This window comes from Camarhynchus parvulus, chromosome 1 (assembly GCF_901933205.1).
Source record: "Camarhynchus parvulus chromosome 1, STF_HiC, whole genome shotgun sequence".
Taxonomy (NCBI): Eukaryota; Metazoa; Chordata; class Aves; order Passeriformes; family Thraupidae; genus Camarhynchus; species Camarhynchus parvulus.
The window spans coordinates 66,238,045-66,258,105 of NC_044571.1; the positions used below are offsets into that span (position 1 = coordinate 66,238,045).

At 37.7% G+C, this 20,061-nt stretch overlaps 1 protein-coding gene across 4 annotated transcripts in view; it reads left to right on the top strand.

The window, feature by feature from the left end:
• The window catches only part of DCLK1 (doublecortin like kinase 1), a 230,355-nt gene that overhangs the window by 188,958 nt on the left and 21,336 nt on the right, over positions 1 to 20,061 (top strand). For all 4 annotated transcript variants that reach the window (XM_030954699.1, XM_030954456.1, XM_030954375.1 and 1 more), the window contains 7 exons: positions 945 to 1,002; positions 1,696 to 1,815; positions 6,894 to 7,040; positions 12,156 to 12,289; positions 12,995 to 13,072; positions 13,714 to 13,810; positions 15,583 to 15,663. In XM_030954699.1, the coding sequence (XP_030810559.1) occupies positions 945 to 1,002; positions 1,696 to 1,815; positions 6,894 to 7,040; positions 12,156 to 12,289; positions 12,995 to 13,072; positions 13,714 to 13,810; positions 15,583 to 15,663 (715 nt within the window). The remainder of the gene's footprint in view (positions 1 to 944; positions 1,003 to 1,695; positions 1,816 to 6,893; positions 7,041 to 12,155; positions 12,290 to 12,994; positions 13,073 to 13,713; positions 13,811 to 15,582; positions 15,664 to 20,061) is intronic.

Here is a 20,061-nt window from a genome sequence, read left to right on the forward strand (position 1 = left end):
GCCTAAAGGCAATGTAATAGACATTTGTAACCTGTTTAGGTTCGTATTACGAAAGAAAAATATTTCAGTAAGATCTTTTCCTAAATTATCCCTTTTCCAATTAATCTTGTACTGAAACTGGGGCTTGTAGGCGGAGCTTCCTGTTTTTGTTATTACAGCCATCTTTTGGTTTTGTAACTTAATTAAGAAGTGGAAGTTGATACTGTTAACTTGTCTACAAGCTAATTTGTCTATGTAAGTATTCTAGATAATAGATACCTATGTACATATAGTAGTAATAAACACTATAAGAATTCAAAACAACGCAGTAGTTAAAAGGAAATGTGTTCTCATCCTGAACTAATTTCTCTTACTGTCTCCAGAATCTTCCACATTCTGCCTAAAAGCCAACATATTTAACTCTGCTAAATATCCTATAATTACTGAATACATAACAAATTATTCCAAGGACTGACCTTTTTAACGTAGCAGTTGTGACTGCAGATATGCAAAGAAATGACTTTTTATTTTAAGTAAAAAGTAAGTAAGTATTTTCTGTGGGCTGTATTTTTTGTAGGATAGAAAACAAAACTATTTTGTTTTGAAAATATTTGTACCTGTGAACACTGTATGGTATTTTTACAAAAAAATTACAAATTAATAACAATTTTCATTACAAAATGGAAGAAAAAGTCAAGCATTTTTTTTTTATTTTGAAAACATTGAAATGCTTTCCTTTTAGACAAAAAAGTTGTATGTCTTTTTCTCAGGCACACATATTTAATAACTTTGGCTCAATTTCACAACACTAGTCAAATCCAAGCTTTGTTTCTTAAAAAAAAAAAAAAAGAATATTCTACTAGAACTCTTCATTACATGTATTATATTTGTATAACAAATATAAACTCAACTGAGAAAAATATTCAATGTGATTGAACATACAAATTTTTTTTCTCTTTCCTCAGATCAACTGGTAGGGAATATGCTCTGAAAATAATCAAGAAAAGTAAATGTAGAGGAAAAGTAAGTAGAAAAAAAATATGAGAACAAAAGATTTTTTTTTCAGGAAATTTTTTGTGAGAGATCATTTTGAGAAGCTGTTGGTATTTGTGTCTTTCCTGACAAGTGTTAGAATCTCTTTGTTAAAGTCTTTGCCTACCCTCTGGAGACTCTTGGAGTTTCAGGAGAAAAGGCTGTTCTAGACCCATGTGATGAATCTCCAGTGCTTTCTTTTTATCTGTGTAATTATGTCCTCTAATTTTCATAATTCCAGGTGTTATAGAAAGTAGAAAATAATACAAATAATTATAACAACACTGGTCACTGTGTGTAAGGGATAGGTTAATTAAATTGATGTCAATTTTGCACCAAGTGACTGTTACGTTTTAAAATCAGTAACAAAAGGTTTTGTGAGAAGATGCTATCATGTTGTTAAATCTAAAGATTCTGCATCGGAGAAAATTTAAAGAGCTTTCATTTTTCTCTGCATCAGAAACATGTCTTTTCTTCCATTTCTTTTTCTGTGTTCCGCTCTCTCTTCTTTCAGTTACCACATTGATGTTTCTAAACATGTTCCTTCTCTGTTGCTGGAGGCAACATCTGTTAGTTTTTTCAAAAACCCCAGAGAATCTGTGCAGCTCCCAATTCTCTCTGCTTTTTCCACTGTGAATTTTTTTCCCACTAACCCATATTCATTGAAGACTTTTTGTGTGTCAGGAACACATGATCCAGAATGAGGTATCTATTTTAAGACGAGTCAAGCATCCCAATATTGTACTTCTGATCGAGGAGATGGACATGCCAACTGAATTGTACCTTGTCATGGAACTTGTAAAGGTGAGTGCTTTGGAGTCAAGCTGCTTATTGTATCAACTATATTGAAAAATTCCATTCCTACTTAGGCTTACTAAAAAACATGGGATCACAGAATAATGTAGAGTGGAAGAGATCTCTGAAAGTGGTCTAGCATCCTACTGAAAGATGTGTAAGCCACTGACAGATTTTTTTTTATTAGCTTTCAAATATTTCAAATATTTGTCTAACTTCCCTTAAGCCACACTTGTAAATGTTCTGTTGACAGTACTTTGTATACCACCAGTTGTGTTTGCTTCCTCAAGAGAAAACTCGTTAAAAATTTATAATCTGCCTTGAGGTGAATTGAAGATATACCCAGTCCAAATAGCCATAAATACCAGCCTTCAAAATACAAAAAGGTGAAAGGATTTCATTAGTTTTTATTAATTTACATTAAATCTAAACAATATTAAATGTGTTTTTTCTTTATTGATTTATATTAACACAGTGTCAAACTTGCCTCCTCAATAGCAATCTAAATTTAAGCTGAAGGAAGGGGAAAGCGAAATTGGAAAGCCTGCTGTTAAAAGCATGATTCTAGTCTAAAAAGTAAATTTGTGAATGTAGTGATTTATATTTTGGATGATATTTCTTTAGAGTGACTTAGAGAAAGCACTATTTGGCAAACAGAATTGTTGATCTGCTTTGCTCTGGTTGTAGGTGGAAGTTAGAAGGTGCTCTTAATGTTCCTATCACACCTCATTGAGATATTAAATAGGGCGATCCCAGGTCCAGGTGTTTCTTAAATACTCTTTCAATCTCTGGTCTGGAATACAAGAGCAAGTAGAATGACTAGGTTTTTTGGTTTGTTCCATTATCCCCCATGCTCTGTGGCAGAACCAGTGACACAAGCCATGTTCCCAGTCCAAAGCTGGAAGGCTCTGTGTGCCTCATGGGTGGATGCCCACAGATTTTCCCTGTCCTCGTGGCAGTCTGGGAAAGAAAGTCTTGTCCTTGTAGGTCTGTGCTTGACAGATGCCCTATTTGACTTGAGTAGTGCTGTGGAGCTTATGGTCCCCCTAACCCCACTGTCCACCACCTCCAAGCTCTGAGGAAGCACACTAGGAGATGCTGGTACTAAAGAGCTGACATATTTTCTCTGATGAAAAAGTTAAATCCCAAGACAAAAAAAAAAAATACTGGCAATCTTCCATGCCATGAATCCCTTTGTGTTACCAGTCCCGGAATAATTTCCCCAGTCCCTTGACAATCTCAGCCCTCTCTCACTGTTAGGCATGCAATGTGAAACAGCACAGCTTGAGATCAGATACCATTAGCCATCTAGCAGTATTTTAATCATAATTACTGCTCTATTTTATTCTATTCTATTCTAAGTGAGCTCACTATGAGATCCATGCTACTGTCGGTTTTCCTCAGTGTCTGCGAGAGCTTGTTCAAAGGTACCTCAATCCCCTTGCACAGCACTGTAATCACATGTAGCCACAGCTTTTAGCCTGCATTGACAAATCCTTCATTTTGGCCCCATGAGGTGTGCTAAGAACTAAAAGCTGTGCCTTGTCTAACCTGCCAAGATGTAAGCACAGAGCTGGCTTTATGGGTGAGACCTGCTGTGCTATTCATGACTGAAAAATGTGTAAACTGTAGTGTCCAATGGATTTTTAATTGAAGTCCTACTCAGCTAAATGAGAGAGGATGGGACTGAAGACTCCTAGAAAATAATTTAGAAAATAAGCCTTAAAGATGTATATAAAAAAAAACATGCATTGTGTTCACTTTCTGGAGAAATCGGGTGTTTGTGTTCTTTCTTCTTTACCCTTAAAGATTGCTGCACATATTCTTTTAGCTGTATTATAGAAGGGCACTATAGGAATCTCTGTACTTTTCATATCCTAGAGAGCACTGTTCTAATAGTCTTTACTTTTATGTAGAATAATAGAAGAAATGTAGAAGAAATAACCTTATTCAGGGAAGTCAACTTTGTTTCTCTGACGCAAACATCTATTCCTTAATATATAGTTGGAAGAAAAGCTTTGTTGCACTCTCTGGGTACTAGGGAAGGCATTTCTGGAGAGACATTAATTGTTAATTCACCAATTGCTGACTGTTACCATTTCATAGTGTGCACTGTTAGAATTGATTAACCATCTGTTATTGACTGACTTTTGAAGACCTGACATTAAATCAAACTCACAGACAGGAAAGAGAGGCAAGGAGGAAAGGCTTGATAGTGCAGAGCCCGGTTCCAGTTAATACCACCCTGCATTAATTGGCAGTAACATGTTTGACATAAGTGACTGCTGCAAATCCCGCCCTCGCCTCATGGCAGATAGGCCATTCATTGCTTTGTAAAGTGTAAGAAAAAGCACTTCATAAATACAAATATAAACACATTGCAAGTGGTGCTTGTAAAAGGAAGCAAAGACCTGGTTTCTGGCACATTGCCTTTTTACACAGTGAAACAAAATTGTTATTCAAACCTAACAGGGGTTTGGCCAATTTAAGAAGCAAGATTTATTGCTGAGTTTCCTTTACTGCTCCAGGATATGATTTCATTTTTGCAGAAGAAAAAGAGAGATCATATCATTTACATAACAAGGTAATAAATAAATAATTGGTTACTGTAGTTCCAAGTACACTTCCTCATGTGCACAGATGATAAAAACTGCATTCAGATGTTGCTGGTCCTGTTTCACTCCAGAACAGGGGATTTAAGACTGAAATGTCATCCTGAACTCACCCCTGGTGCCTGAATAAATGATAGTGACCTGCTGTGTGAATCGGCTTAGCAGAACCTTGCAGGTTAAAGTGCTCTTTGGGGAGAGGAAAGTCTGAAAGCAATTCTGCTTGATATAGCTGTCAGCTCTGTTAACTCTTTCCAGGATATCACCTCTCCTTTAACCGCAGAGAATCCCACAGACTAAATATATGCTCTCTTTTCTTAGCAGGATACCTGGTAAGAAACTTTACCGACTACAGTAGATGCTTAAATGGAGAAAATTATTCTGCTTCAGATTGGCTTGACTGTTAAATTGCTCTGAAGCCTCTATATTTTTCTGAGTTTAAGTTTCTCTTGTGCATGAACATTTATTCCTTTTCTTCTGACTTCAAGCCAAAATTTTTCCTTCTTCTTTTTAAGGCTCAGCTTCTTTCATTCTTGCTCCTCATAGCTCAGACTATTTTCTTTGTTTGGAGGCAGATGCTTTGCTGATGTTATTGACACTTCTTCTGAGCATCTGGAACATATTAGATAAGACCAAAGATCTGTCCAACCCACTGCCTCATGTTAAAAAGCAGCTGGTACAGGGGTTTCACAGGAAGGAGCTTAGGGAAGATAGATTATTTATCTCACATACTTTGCCACATGCTGATATCTAATACTTAGGGATCAGATAATGCCATGAAGTACATGGTATTGTACATTTGCCAAATATTTGGCCTCTTACTCTCTAATCCTCTATCTGGTTTAGCTTGGCCTTTTGTTCTTCCTTTTCCTTGACACTATGTATCTTGATGTGTCTTGAACAGTCACCAGCCAGGGCAAGAAATTTGATGTGGTCCAGATTTGACAATTTTTGGCTGTAAGCAATTTCCAAAGAGCTGGGATTTTGTATCTACAATGGAAATAAACCTGCCCTGGCATACTTCAGCTGCACCTCAACAATGCAAAAACTTTAATAGATTGTTTGTTTTTTATAACAAGTAAAGTCTGTTTTACCAGGTTTGAGTCTTTGGTGGTTCCCTTTTCCTACTCTTTTCTCTGTAACCGTGATTCCTGGAATTTTTTTTTTCTTTCCCCTCAATCCTCCTTTCTCTGGAAAGTGGAAAAAATGTTTACACTGGAGTTGAGCCTTAAAAAAAACCAGAAAATATCTTGAAGCTGTTGATAAAACTATGAGAGCTGGCAAAGCTGGGACTCCTCTTTTGCCTTCAGAAAATACCCACTTTTTCTTTTAAATACAGTCCTCTGTGATTCTTTTTCTTGATGTTTTGACAGTAGCAGGGAATTTTTGCATTGCTTTTGCAGAGTTATCTTTTTTTTCTATTTTTTTTTTGTTCTTGTTGGATTGTATTCTCTTTGTGATGCTCCTTTGACTTTGGCCAAAGGCTCAATACCTCTGAGTAGAATCTCCCAAAAGATCACTGTTTTTTCCTCCAATCTGTCAAGCTCCCTTCTTAATCTCATATTTAAAATGACTCTTCCATCTTTGTCCAAGCACTTCATGTTCCCTCTCCCCACTTGCCAGCTCACCTCTGGAAATGCAGTCATGGCTGCCTCAGACACTGGTGAAGATCATTCCAACTTTGGGGACTTCCACTTAGTTTTAACTTGTTTTCTTCTTTCCTTCATTCTCTCTTGTTTTCTTGCTTTTCTTTCACTGACAGCAGCTTTTAGCTGAATTAGCAAGATGAGTTGAGAATGGCACAAGCAGCCACCTGTGTCTCCCAGTATGATTGCCTGACATACATGCTGTAAAATTCTTCAGTATTAACTGCAAGAGGCATCACAATACCAAAAAAATCACATCTTCTGTAGAGAAAGTGGTTTCTAAAATCCATGTTTGCAAAGCTTTATGAGATAGAAACAGACTTTTAAAATATGATAGCAGTGAGAATAGGTAACTTTGAGTTCTGAGTTTTACTCAGAGTTCCTTCGTCTTTCTGGGGTTCAGTTAGGCATTGGGCAAAAATTTGATGTCAATCAAATTTGTTTGTGATTATTATAAAGAGTGCCGAGGGTTGGTAAATTGCATCACGATAGGCAAGTATGTACTCTTGCCAGACATTTGTAGCAGGCTCTGAACACACAGGTTGGCAAGAGCTGGACATGTTACAAAAGCAGCAGCAGGTGGGAATGGTTTGCAGTAGAAACTCCAGCCTCTTGGCTGAGCAACTCAGCCATGACCAATGGTTTTGAGTTACTGGTCTGTTTACCTGCCATTATGGGAGATGCCATCACAGTACCCATAGTTTATAGCTGCAGGGAAACTGTGCTGCTCCCTTCCCCTCCTCCTTCTCTAAAATTGTCCCTTGATCTTCCCTAAATTTTTCAGTCATTTCACAAACAATGTTGCTCATATCCCATGGTAATTTTGCTCCAGGGAGGAGATCTTTTTGATGCTATTACTTCCACCAACAAATACACAGAGCGGGATGCCAGTGGGATGCTTTACAATCTGGCCAGTGCCATCAAATACCTTCACAGCCTGAACATTGTCCACAGGGATATCAAGCCGGAGAATCTACTGGTAAGTGAAGATTCATCTTTCAGTATTGCTGGTAACTTTGGAGTGTGTGAGAAAAGGTCTGCACTTCCTCCTTCCACATGCCTGCCAAGTTTATTTCGGTCTTTTAACTCACTGATCTTTTTATTTTAACCTTTACATTGTAAAGCTCTCCTAAGAATAACAGCTGTCCCAGGAAGTACAGTCACATTAGGTGGTATGTCTATACTGTTCCATGGGACAAAGCAGCTGAGTAATTCCTGGGATCACTAGAAGTAAACTTGTAGTAAACTGCAGGAAAATTTCAAGCTTCTTATAAATATGTGTTCTGTCCTCATTAGACTATTCTGTACTTCTCTCACTGCCTAAATAATTAGCAACCCTTTAGTTTTACAAGTGTGGTGCATGTAAATGCTGTGTCCTAATCATGTCACACATAAGAGCAGAACCAGGAAAAGACTTCTTTGTCCTTCCCCTACTGCATCTGCAAATAATCCTATAGCACTTTTTATTATGCCACTTTCACAAACAGACAATCTAAATCTTTGTTTTTCTGACTCAAACTATATGAGCCTTATCCACTGAAGACGATGAAAAACATACCCTGGCAATTCGTCTTCTGAGAATTTTGCACACTTGAATGCAACAGTTGCATCCGCCACATAGTTTTATTTCTCCTGAGAAATTAGCTTCTCCTGATTATTTCACTGTTCTGAGTTTTCACAAATTTGCTGACATGTTCCAATATCAGTATGTCCCAATTCTCCATATATTCTGCAACTGTAAAACAGTGTTCGTAGAATCATAGAGTATCAGTTCTCTCAGCTGTGTGCTCTCAGCTATGACCTAATGCATTTAGTCCTGCTTGACAATAAAGAGTTTTTATGGGAAAGCTGACTCCGGCAGATATTACTAAACTTCCAGGCAGTGGGATTTTTACAGCTGAAGTTCCTCTAGTGGCAAGTTCTGGGTGAGGAAGTGACCTGCCCTCATTTTCCAGAAACTGCTGAAAACACACTAGGTGGAAGTTTCACTCAACATTAATGACTGATACACCTTTCTTGGCCCTTTTGCTCCATTTTATTTTCTGGTGTTGGGGTTGATAGGTGGCTGCATGCAGATGTTGTAGCAATCCCATGCCAGGATTCAATAATGCTGTTCCTGGAGTGTGCAGGAGGGTCTTGGTCTGGGACAAGCCTTGCTCTACTGCTGTCTTGACTTGTCTGTAAATGCCTAATCTCTATTGTTGTTAGAGTTAAAATTCTTGGGTAAAAGAGGTGGTCAGGAGGTATGGGTAGGAGGTGAGGGCAGCAGGGCAGGGATTAGATTTACCTGCTCAGCTTTTCTGGTAATTACCCACTAATGATCACATTGTTCACATTGTAGCTGAATTATTTCTGAGTGACTTTTCCAGAACCATGCATTGATTTTGAGACTGAGCTGTAAGGTTGCAGCATTTAACCTCTTGCAGCATCCTAATTCTCAAAAGCATTTGATTCACAAATTGCATTGATTCACAAATTGCATTGATTGTCTAAGTTTTATGAGGTCCTTGAAAGAAACAAGCGCTGCTTTAGAAGAGTACTTTGGAACCAGCCTTACCTGAACTCTGATCCTGGTTCTGACATTGGCTGCCTGTGGCCTCAGTGTGTCTGAACCTTCCTGCTTTTATCTTAGCTGTCAAATGGGATGTGTCGTTCCTTGTGTCACAAAATTGCACTAGCGTTATTTTCATGGCATTTAGAAAACACTTGAAAAATGCCACACGGGTCTTGGCATTTCTTTTGCTAAATACCTTCTCCTTGCCTTTTGTAGCCTGCCCTTTTCCTTGCAGCTCTTTAACCCTTCACCTAAGTGGTCTTGGAGGTATTTTCCCTTGTTGTTCTTGTGCTGAGGCTTTCCCTGTGCTACAGTCATGATGCTGCATGTGCAAATCCTGGTTGTGTTATAGCTGGTTCTCCTGGTCACTGGGTTGAGAGAATCAGCCCTTTCTCCCCCACCCTTTTCCTACTCATAGATTGTAACTTTAGGCTTAGAGGAGCATGTCCTGAGGCTAAACAACCTCATTAGCAGGATAAAGACAACAGGGAGGATGTGCAAGGCTGTACAGGCTAGAGGAGAACATGAGGAGTGAAGGGGAACATGCTGCTCTGGAGAAGGAGACCAGAAGAGGATGTTCACCTGGAGCTGCTTTATTTCATCTCTTCCCAGCCCCTAGTAGAGCCTTTCCTTCCACCTCCTCCTTTGTCTCTTTTCATTTCTCCTTCTTCCCAAAAGTAACTTTCAGGCTTAGAGCTGATGTGTGAGACCAGCTCTAGGTCCTGCTAATAAATCTTTGTGTGTGTGAACCTGTCCTGTGTGCAGCACCCATTATTTTTTAACTGCTTAAATATTCCGTATTATCCTCGAGGCATATAAAGTCCATCTAACAGTCAACTGTCCAAGAGTTTAGGGTGTGCTGAATACCTGTGATGCTTTAGCATTTTTGTTTGTTTTTTTATTCTCTAGGGAGCCTTCCATGTTTTAATTGGAACATTTTTCATAATTGTTGCTATTTAGAACGTTTATTTTGTCAAGTCATGGGATGTCTTTATAGCCATATAATAAACCCTAGAGAACAACTTCTCTGACTGTTGCCATCTGCACTGATCACAAGAGCAGCTTAGAAAATACTGACAGACTTTATACTAATAGGATACATATGGTGGCATACAATTATGTGTGGCTGCATTCAATTAGTGTAGTACAATTACACAGTTTTATAGCTTAGTTAAAACAGTGAAAGCTCTACGAAGCGGGCAATTTGCACTAATCCCCATTTCTTTAATTGCCCTTCAGTATTTAAATGTAGGAACATATATAGCATTTATTCTAAATAACATGAGCGTTAAATTATCTTTCCCATTCCTTGACTGGCAAGTAACATACCACAGCTTCACATTGGGCCCTTTTTTAGATGAAGTTATAACAGGGTGAGGAAAAGTTACTTTCTTCATTTTTACAAGTCAACTGAAGTAATTTTCCAAGAAAAGTAATTCCTCGAAACAGATGAACCAGAATAATAGAAAATGCACTGTACCAAACCTTCTGCATTGGTAAATATTGCCAAACAAACCTCTTCTGTAATTAATTTCTAGTATGGATGAGTCCCACAAGGTGTGGTCTATTGAAGGAAGGAATCTACAAATGTTTGCTAGGTTAGCACAGCTCAGAGAGGGCTGTGTAGAAAGATAAGTGCATGAAACAGAATATGAAATACTAATTAGGCCAGATTCAGCTCTTCATGTCTAAGTGCACATTTTACATACTTCAACAAGTGAATATTTAAAGCCCTAGTCTCTAGACTTTAATTAAAACTGTTGTTGAAATTAGATTTATTACTGCCATTTCAGAGAGCACTTTCTTTAGTTTCAGGAACCAGATGTATTTAACAATCTGTGTTTTGAATAAAACCATAATTGCTTTTTTTTTTTCCTAGTGCTTTTCTATAAACATAACTTTTTTTCTGGCTTAGTAGAAGAGAAATGTGAATCCATTATAAATTGCTGGTCCTCTTAAAGATCCAGTTGAATTTTTAAAAATAACATAAGGAGACGAGAAGAATTTTGTGTATTCTGAATGTCTGCTTGTGGCTGTATCACCTGGTAAGCAGGGATTCAGGACAGAGAGGGGTTTTCTCTCTAGACATGACTAACATTAACAAATAAGAAACTGGGAGATGGGGGCTGTATAATATAACTAATTAGTATGAGCTATAACAGATCTGTAGGAAACTGTGGTGAGAGACTTCAAGAATTTACTTTTGCTCCAAGAAATCTATTCAAGGGTCCCATGTAGAATTTATTGTATTTTTATAAGAAAAAAAGCTAGGATTTTCTTCTTAAAGCAGTAGATAAATGTGATTTTGGATGTAGGAGTAGCTGGTCAAGATATATATATGTATATATATATAAAGGATTATTTTGATTTTGATTAGGAAGTATGATGCCTACTATTTTTGCACAGTTTTGGTGCAGATTGTTTACATGATATCACTAGTGGTGATCCAGACTGCATAGAGCTTTGGTTTGGCTTGCAAAATAATAAAGTGATGCATATACATTATAAAAAGGTCTCCCGTAGACTGTTTCCATTTTTTAAGGTGCTGTCGTAGAAAACATTCCAAAATGGCAAGCAAGGACTCAAACCAGCACATTGATTAAAGATAGACTTACAGTCTGGTGTTTAATTCAGATACATTTTTATATTTTTTATTTTAAATATTTTTTTACTGGATCTAATTTTAAAGGCACAGGTCTTATTATCTGGCATAAGCAGATGGTGGGGGATACAATACAGCATCATAAAGTCTCCTTAGGACATCAGTTTTCAGTGTTTGCAGATTTGGGGCTCTTCTTTTGCTCTGAGCCGGCTTTTAAAATTATAGTTGTTTTACTGATGTTTCTAGGTTTTTTTTTTCATGTGACTACATCTTAATCTCCCTTTGCACCCATAAAACCCCATGAAAGATCATGCTGCCACTGTGAAGACCAGGTTTTAAGACAGGATTTTCACATATCCCCGTTAGCAGCCCTAACTGCTTGTGTCCCATTCATCCTGATGCTACTGTGCCAGTAAGAAACTCATTGGTGTGTAAGAGTCATCCAAGGAGAGGAGAGTATTTCTAGGTGAAATACTGCAGCCAAATTTGTGTCTTGTAGCTTCAGCACACAGAGAAGAGCATGGAACTGCTATCAGTGCAGTCACTTTTCTATTATCTAAGTAGCTGAAGTTCCTGTGCAAACCTTTAATATCTCTGCAAGTAAAATGAATTAACTCAACTTGCCTACACTGTGAATTCAGTAGGGAGCCACTGCCAGAAGGTCATGCATTTGCTTCTGGGCTTTAGCACCTAGTAAGTGGTCCGTCTTTTGTTGGACAGGTAGCAAGATAAGTATTTCCCAAACATCTTGGCTGTATTGGAGGGAAATTGTCCAAATTGTCTGTGACTTTTCAAAGCACACACAGAAATATGTTAAAGGTAAGGAGAAGGAAAAAAATCTGTAAATAAGAAGGAAGAATTTCAGGCAGTTAGCAAGTGATTATAGTAATTGCCTTGATGGTTTTGTGGTAAAACTTTCAATTTTCCTCCTGATTTAGGTTTATGAACACCAAGATGGAAGCAAGTCCCTGAAGTTGGGAGACTTTGGCCTAGCAACAATTGTGGATGGACCTCTATATACTGTCTGTGGGACCCCAACATATGTAGCTCCAGAAATCATTGCTGAAACTGGGTAAATCCCTTGTAGTGGTGATCCATTGATGTGTACTCAGAAGAGCACATTCTTGCCATTGTGCCAGACTGGAGTTCTTGCAATTAAGATTTTTATCCTGCCTTTGGTTGGCTATGATGCAGAATCATGGCTCATAGAACAATTCCGGAAGGGACCTCGGGAGGTGATCTTAGCCAAACCAGTTCAGAGCAGGCTGGCTTTTGAGTTATATTGATCAACCTCTGCCAGTTGTTGGCCTCAAACTTTTTAGCTTAGCACTGAGTTACTAACTAGCCATTTGCAGATACAGTGGAATAATTCTATTCTCGAGAGACTGCTAACTACCATTCACTTAATTCAATTTCGTTATTACACGCTATCCTCCTCTGATTTGTTCCACAGAGTAAATTCCTGCTGGCTTGAGCAGCCTGTGTCACCTTTGCAGATTTCATGTTGACAGGCATCACTAACTCAAGTAAACTCAACTTGAATTAGTTAACTAACTGAAGAATAAAGCCCAGTGTCTTCTGTGCACTCACACATTCTGATCTAATGTAATTTTAATTTTAAGATGTAAATGTAAAAAACATTTGATGGCAGAATGAGGATTGGTAGGTAAACAAAGTTCAGATGAGAATTTATGAGAAATTATTAATGATTCTGAACATATTTCCTCTGTAGTCTGTAAGAATCTGATGTCTCTAACCATGTCTCTCACACTTCTAGATATGGCTTGAAGGTGGACATCTGGGCAGCGGGTGTGATTACTTACATCCTGCTCTGTGGTTTTCCTCCATTCCGTGGGTATGGACTGACCTATTCAACCATCCTTGTTATGTGAATTGGTCCCTGTGCTCCTTTCACATTAAGCACAGAGATTCCCACTGGTAGAAGTTCTCTGCTCATAGGGTTTGATGGTTTTTTTCTGTGCTCTGCATAGTGTTCTACACAAGCCCCATAAATGTCTGTGATTTTATAGTAAAATCTCTGTCTCGTGTTTGTTTCTTGTAGTTTAAACTTTATTGCATTGCAAAACAAGAGCCTTCATTACAGGTTCTGCGTGCCTTTGCCTGAAGTTTTAAATAAACTATGAAATAACCATCTTCTTTCATAGACAAAATGCAGCATATTTTGTGGTTGGTAAAAGGTAATTAAAATGTAAGCCAGTTAATAAGGACATGTCAGATATTTTATCCCCTCAAAGCAACTGCAAAGTTGTGGACAATCCTAAAGACAAGGAGAAAGAAAGAGTGTACCAAATGCACTGTATTTTATGATCTCATTATTAACACCCATGGCTGCATGTTTGGGGCAATTAACATCTTCCAAAAACATACTAAGGCATGATCAATTAAAAGCAATTTTAAGAAGTCTATTGAATCCACATCTGAAAATAATTTCTTTTTGGGTTTTGTTGTTGGTTTTCTTTGGTTTTTACTTTACAGAAGTGGAGATGACCAAGAAGTGCTTTTTGATCAAATTTTGATGGGACAGATGGATTTTCCATCTCCATATTGGGACAATGTTTCTGACTCTGCAAAGGTGAATTTTATAGTTGATGCTATTTTCTTCTGCAATATTATTTCCAGTGGGAGTGCATAGTGCATGCTGTCCTTTCACAGTGCTGTATTTGACATGTCTCATACATCTCCTGCTGCAGCTATAAATTCCTCTGGGTCACCAATTATGTTTCATTTGGTTACTGTCTCAGACTCCAGGAGGTTTTGAAATGGGCCCCATTCTGAAATGGACATCGTATCTCTATATGTTTTCTCACACAACACAGATACCAGCAGCCCTTATTGATTAAGAGAAAATTAAAGTAATTCACTTCCTAGCTGAAAAGCTCTCTTGGACTGTGCTTTGTATGTACTTATGAGGGGCACCAGGTACCAATCTGGAGCCTTTGAATGTTATCTAATAATATTTGGAGAGGCTGATTTCCCTTATTGACCCCATTAGATGTTATGTCTCTTCTTTCTTCCCGTCAAAGAACCAGGCCTCCCATTGCCTGATTGTTGCAGAGTGGTATGAAATACAGACTTGTTCTGATCACAGCTCTTGACCTGCAGTCTTTGGTGCGCTAAGGCAGATATAATTATTTACAGATACAGACCTTGACAGAGTTCATTATACTTGCAAAGCATATCAGGTTTTTTTAACTCTCACCAATTCGCTAGAGCAACAGTTTAACTCAAAGATTTTCTAGGGATCTGGCATTCGCTGTAGTCATCTGTATAAATATATGTGGACAGAGACAAAATACATATGTGAATGTAAAAAAAAATCACATGGTCCTTCTGTAGGTAGATAAGTGCTTACTTTCAGTCAGTTTACTTCTCTGGTCTGTAAGGCAATCTATGAAAAACTGTCTTCCTGTTTCCTTCAGTGTGACAGGGTTTGATTAATCACAAGAAAAAAAAAGTTAAATTTGGAGGTGGATGCAGGTATGAGAGTAGCTCTGAATCTCCATTCTTTGGAGAGTTACATCCTGCTTTTAACAGGTATGTGGAGCCTTCTAACTAATGAGGTTAAAGAATGAGATACAGTCATAGAGTTGGAAGTCCTCTAAACCAAATCATTGTGTTGTAGCAGGCATTATTTCATAGCATCATTAATGGGAACCTTGCAAGTCCTTTGCCAGTGGGTTTTCCTGTGAAACTCCTTCTGCCAAATAGTTCTGTCTAAAAATTCTGGTTTGAAGCCTTAGCCTATCCATTTAAGTTATTCTTGTAAATAAGAATGACTAGCTTTGGTCTTTGGCAATGCACATTTATTTGCTGTCATATTGCCCTACCGTTTCCATGCACTCCACTCTGTGAATAAAATAATCTAGGCAATTGCAGAGAAAATCAGAGGATGAAAAATAATGACTTTTAGTGTCAGGGTTTTTTTAATATCTTCGATGTTATTCAAACAAGAGTTTAAAGTAAAACTGTATTTGCTGGCTTTTTTTTTCCTACAGAGGAATTGGCTTTTTTCTTAATGGAAAGCTAACTTAATTTCATGGGGCCATCTGTTTTGCACATTATGTATTAAGTGCTTTTCTCTTAAACAGTGGCTTCAGAACTGTAACTCAGAACTGTCTTCTAGCTTTTCAAGATACTGTCAGATATTGATTTAGAAGTTCATCTGGGAGTTCATCAGTTCGTAGTTTTTCTATTTTTTGAATAATCTTAGTATATTTCTCCAGTCAGTAGTTCAGTCTCTCTGAGCACTCTTACAAAATCAGTTAAAGAGTTCTTGAGTGTATGAACTATTGATCTGTTCTTTGAAAGTGTTCTTTAATTTCAACCCTGTATTCTATTTCTCAGGAACTTATCACAATGATGCTTCAAGTAGATGTAGATCTGCGATTCTCTGCCTTGCAAGTTCTTGAGCATCCATGGGTTAATGTAAGTATTTTCAGACTTGTAGATGCTTCTTGCAATTGGGCACCTTTGAGTTCTTTTGTGTCAAGCCCTTGCTATGCCCTTTTGGAAGCCAGCACATCCTAAAGATGCCACAGATTTAACTGCAAATCCACTGGGTTACAGGCTGATTTACTGTATTGTGTACCTTGGAGTTGTCATTATTTTGTGTGTGCTCAGCTACATTTTCTCTGAAATGGACTTTCAACAAATCTCAATCCAATTTGATAAATGTATATCTCTCTCAGCTTGCAGGTTCAGTGACACATTTTATTCTCATGAGATGAGGTGGACTGAAAAATCTCACAGTCATGATTAAGAGTTACTGAAATATAGCCCATACTGTTAAACCTACTTGATCCAGAATGGAACAGGGAAACATTTAGAATAATATTTAGCTTCTGACGGTATTTAAGATTTGTTAATTATTCCAGACTATTTAACATGTTTTAAAATATTTGGATGACAAAAATAAAAAATTGGGATAATCCATATTCTAATTCAGAAGGGACAGCTGAGAAAAGAAACACAGTTGGGATGAACAGTGAAAAAAAATACAAGAAGAGGAAATAATGCTTCATTTTGTTTGTTGCAAGTTTGAGTGTGCAGTGCTCTCTGGAATACTCTTTGGTCCCTGAACTGCTGTGTCCAAAATCCCTTTCTCACTAAAAAACTATTCTAAAAATTCAAATATACAGTCACCTCAGATATTAATTTTTTTTTTTATGAAAGAGTCCTCCATATAGGGTAGTAGTGATCACTTAAGTATTTTCCAAGTACATACTATAAGCTTGGAGGGCTCCCTTATTACTCAAACTACTTTTTAAATTGTAAATGGTATTAACGTGCAGAGCCCTTCTGTGGTGTATGAAGAATGCAAGGATCCAGGACGATATCTGATGAAAATCTTTTAATTTTGAAGATGACATTCAAGCAGCTGAAACATTTATTTTCCTTGGTGCCAGGGGCTATCCTTGGACATAGCGTTCTGTCACAGTTTATAATGCCTTATGATGATTGAGGGGTCTCTCTGTCTCCATGGGAGGAGGACGTGTGGAGATTTCTGGAGTGCTGAAGAGGAAGAGATGGAAGTGACTGATCAGAAGCCACAGAGAGGCCCAGTCACCCACAGTGTGAGCCTGCACACTGCTGCTGAGATTACTGAAATGTCACTTGCTTACACCACTTAAGGAAGTGGTCACTAATCTTCCATTTTTTCTGAAAGATCTATTTGAAATGTTAATGCTACCCTCAGATACTTTTTTTTTAATTGTTACACCATGATGTGTTTTAAAAAGCCATTTTAGTGTGATGTATAAAAAAGAAGAGGTGCAGCTCTTTGGCAGTAATACGATGGTGATGGTGTGCAAGTGACATGAGGATCTGCTTCCCTGCCCTCAATAGTACCTGCTAGTGAGGATAGCAGGGGAGAGGAGCTGGGGTCTAAAGACTTTTAACGCTGCAGAGGTATGCTAGAAAAACCTGAGCTCTGGTCACTGAAGCACCTTGGCAAATTCCTGAATTTCTGTGCAATAAGTTAACGTGCGGAACCCTTTGCCAGAAGGTGGTGTAGAGAGCTGATATAAATGGACTCAAAAGAGAATTTAATACATTTTTGGAGGATGATCCCATTGGTGCATATTAAATATAGTGGTCTGGATAGAGCTCTTGGCTCACAAAGTTCTTAGGTACTTGTTTGGCATGAACTAGATGATATACCAGGGAAAGTTCAAGATCTACTTGCTTCTATTAAATATACTACTTCTTAAAGAGTGCCTGTGATGCACTATTAGAAACAACATGCGGCGATCAATTCATCTTTGGTCTAGCTCTGGTGCACTTGCAGTTTTATGCTGGTAATAATTCTCTGCAATCAAAACCTGTAGCAGTTCTCTCTATATAAGTAAGTGAAACAAATATTCCATGACAATTCTGTAATTCCTTTTTTTCTACTGCTTTTAACAACTGAAAAAAAATAGTGTTTTGTCTGCATCATTACACTAGAGATAGTTCATAATGCGCATCAAAATTGTTTTTGAATTTTCTTATGTCCTCCATATATTTTTTTCTGGGAGGAAAAAGTCTAGCACTGGGAGCAGTTCAGGAAAGTGCTTTAACACATTGCAAACATTGCTCCCATTTCAAGGCATCACACATGGAAGCACTTAATACTGGGCATCGAATTAGCTAGATGGCACTACAATCCTAGTTCACATCAGAAGAAATAAGAACATGGCTGAGTTGAAACAGGCGCTTAAATGGTTGGTTCCATGAGAAAGGGCACTTCCCTGAAGTGTGTCTGGGCAGTACCAGTAGATAAGCTAGCAGGGGCAGCCTGTTGATGCACAGAGGTAGAATGTACAGTGTCAGATCCAACTAGACATACCTCTGCCATCACTGGCTGGATCAGCTGAAAATCTGTCAGCCTCCCTGGACCTCATTTTCCCAGCCTCAGGAGAGAATTAATGTAATCCCTGTTTACAAAAGGCTCCACAACCTATGTGTTGTAATTACCTGAGCAATTATGTGTATACTGTCTTTCTGAGAAGAAATGGCACATGGAATTTTCACGTACACTCCATTTTCACAGGTAACCCACTTTAATACTTTTCCATGGTGTCAAATGCTGGAGTTTACTTTCTCTATTAGTTTCAGCTGGGATAGGGCTCACTACAACACTTCCCTTATTTCAGTTTTGAACCTATTTGGAGTGTTAAAGCTACAGCTAAAATACTACATAGAACAGCTGGCTTGAAAAGCAAGCATGTGTTTTCTTTGACAATTTTAAGAAACATTTTCTCTCTTTGATCAAACCTTTGATAGAAGTGTTGTAACTGCTTACACTGTATAAAACCATTTTGTAGATTGTAAATAACAATTCTACTTTATAGCTGCTTATTATGTGATTACTTGGTAAATTGCTGAGATTCCTGGAATGTGCTTTGACAGTTTCAGTAGGAGCAAACTCTCGTTTCAGTTTAAGTTTTTCTATAAAAATATCTGGATTCCTCTTGGAAACTGCAAAGCTTGTTATGGTCAGAGTCAGACCAGTAAAGCAGTTTCGATGTGAATAATATCCCAGATGTTTTCAATTCAAAAAAACAAAACCTGAAAAGATGTTGGCGACATGCCATTGCCACAGATGGAGATCTTGAATTCTAAATGCAATTCAGCAGCAGTTCTTTGCCCCCTCCATTTTGTTTATTTGGCATCATCTCTCCTATGCAGTACACTTAGACCTGGAAAAAAATCCATTAGTTTATACTTCCCCTACAGGGACCCCAAATCTTTACTTTACCTGCTCAATTTTTTTTTTTTTTTTGCAAAGTTAAAGATTTATAAAAGATGCAGGAAGCTTGAGGTCTGGCATTTTAAACTTTGATGTTATTGATAACCTGAAACAAGTTACAGGACAAACTCATTCTTCTTTGTATAAGTAGTAAATGTTTCCTAATACATCCCTGAGCAGCGAATGCTGAAAGGGATGGCTTGCATTCTGTAAATCCTTCTCTGTTAAAATAATCAATATGAAATGTGTGTTGTTGCTGGAAGAGGAAGATGGCACACACCAGCCTAAAAAGAATTAGAGAACCTGGAGCTTTTATATTTTTCCCTCACTATGTCTGCCTTGGAAATTTGTGTCCAAAAGAAATTAATAGCCAAGCAATAAGTATCATTAAGCTAAACATTTGTAAGAAAATTAATTTTAAAAGGCATTCCTTATTTTGCAGCTGCATTACTTTTGGATACACCCTAGGACACTGCACAAAAAAAAATTTCCTTAGAATCCTTAAAGGAAACAGTGTCCAAAAGCTTTTCCAGCACTTCTGTTTACTCTAATTTCCTGCTGTTACTTGTGTAATGATCTATTCATCTGACATTTTTAGACTTGGAAAGTAAAGCTCTTGTGACCATCTTGTGAAATGGATCTAAGTGCTCCAGGGCAGTAGGAGTCTGGGAATCCTGAGCTTCATTACATCTTTATAACACTTTGAGTGGCAATGTCTCCTGCCACAGAGAACAATGCAAACATGAAAACTGTTTTTATTAATTACTAGATTTTGTCCAAGACCTTTTGCCTCTTTTTTGTTGTTTTTTTATTTTGAATTTTTGTAAATAGACCATGAAAGGTATTTTGTAGAGGCTGATTAAAAAAAACAACCAAACAAACAAACAAAAACCAAAACAAAACAGCCCAAAACAAAAAACAAAAATGTGTTAACATTCCAAGCAGTTTATATTGTCCATGTGAAAACTCAAATTCTGAGCCAGAGTTTTCAAACTCTTTTGACTGCTCAGCTCCTGAGGTATGCACGGAAGAGCTCTTCTTTCAGACTATTAGCAGTCAACATCTGAAGCTCATGACTCTCTAAAGTTCCCAGC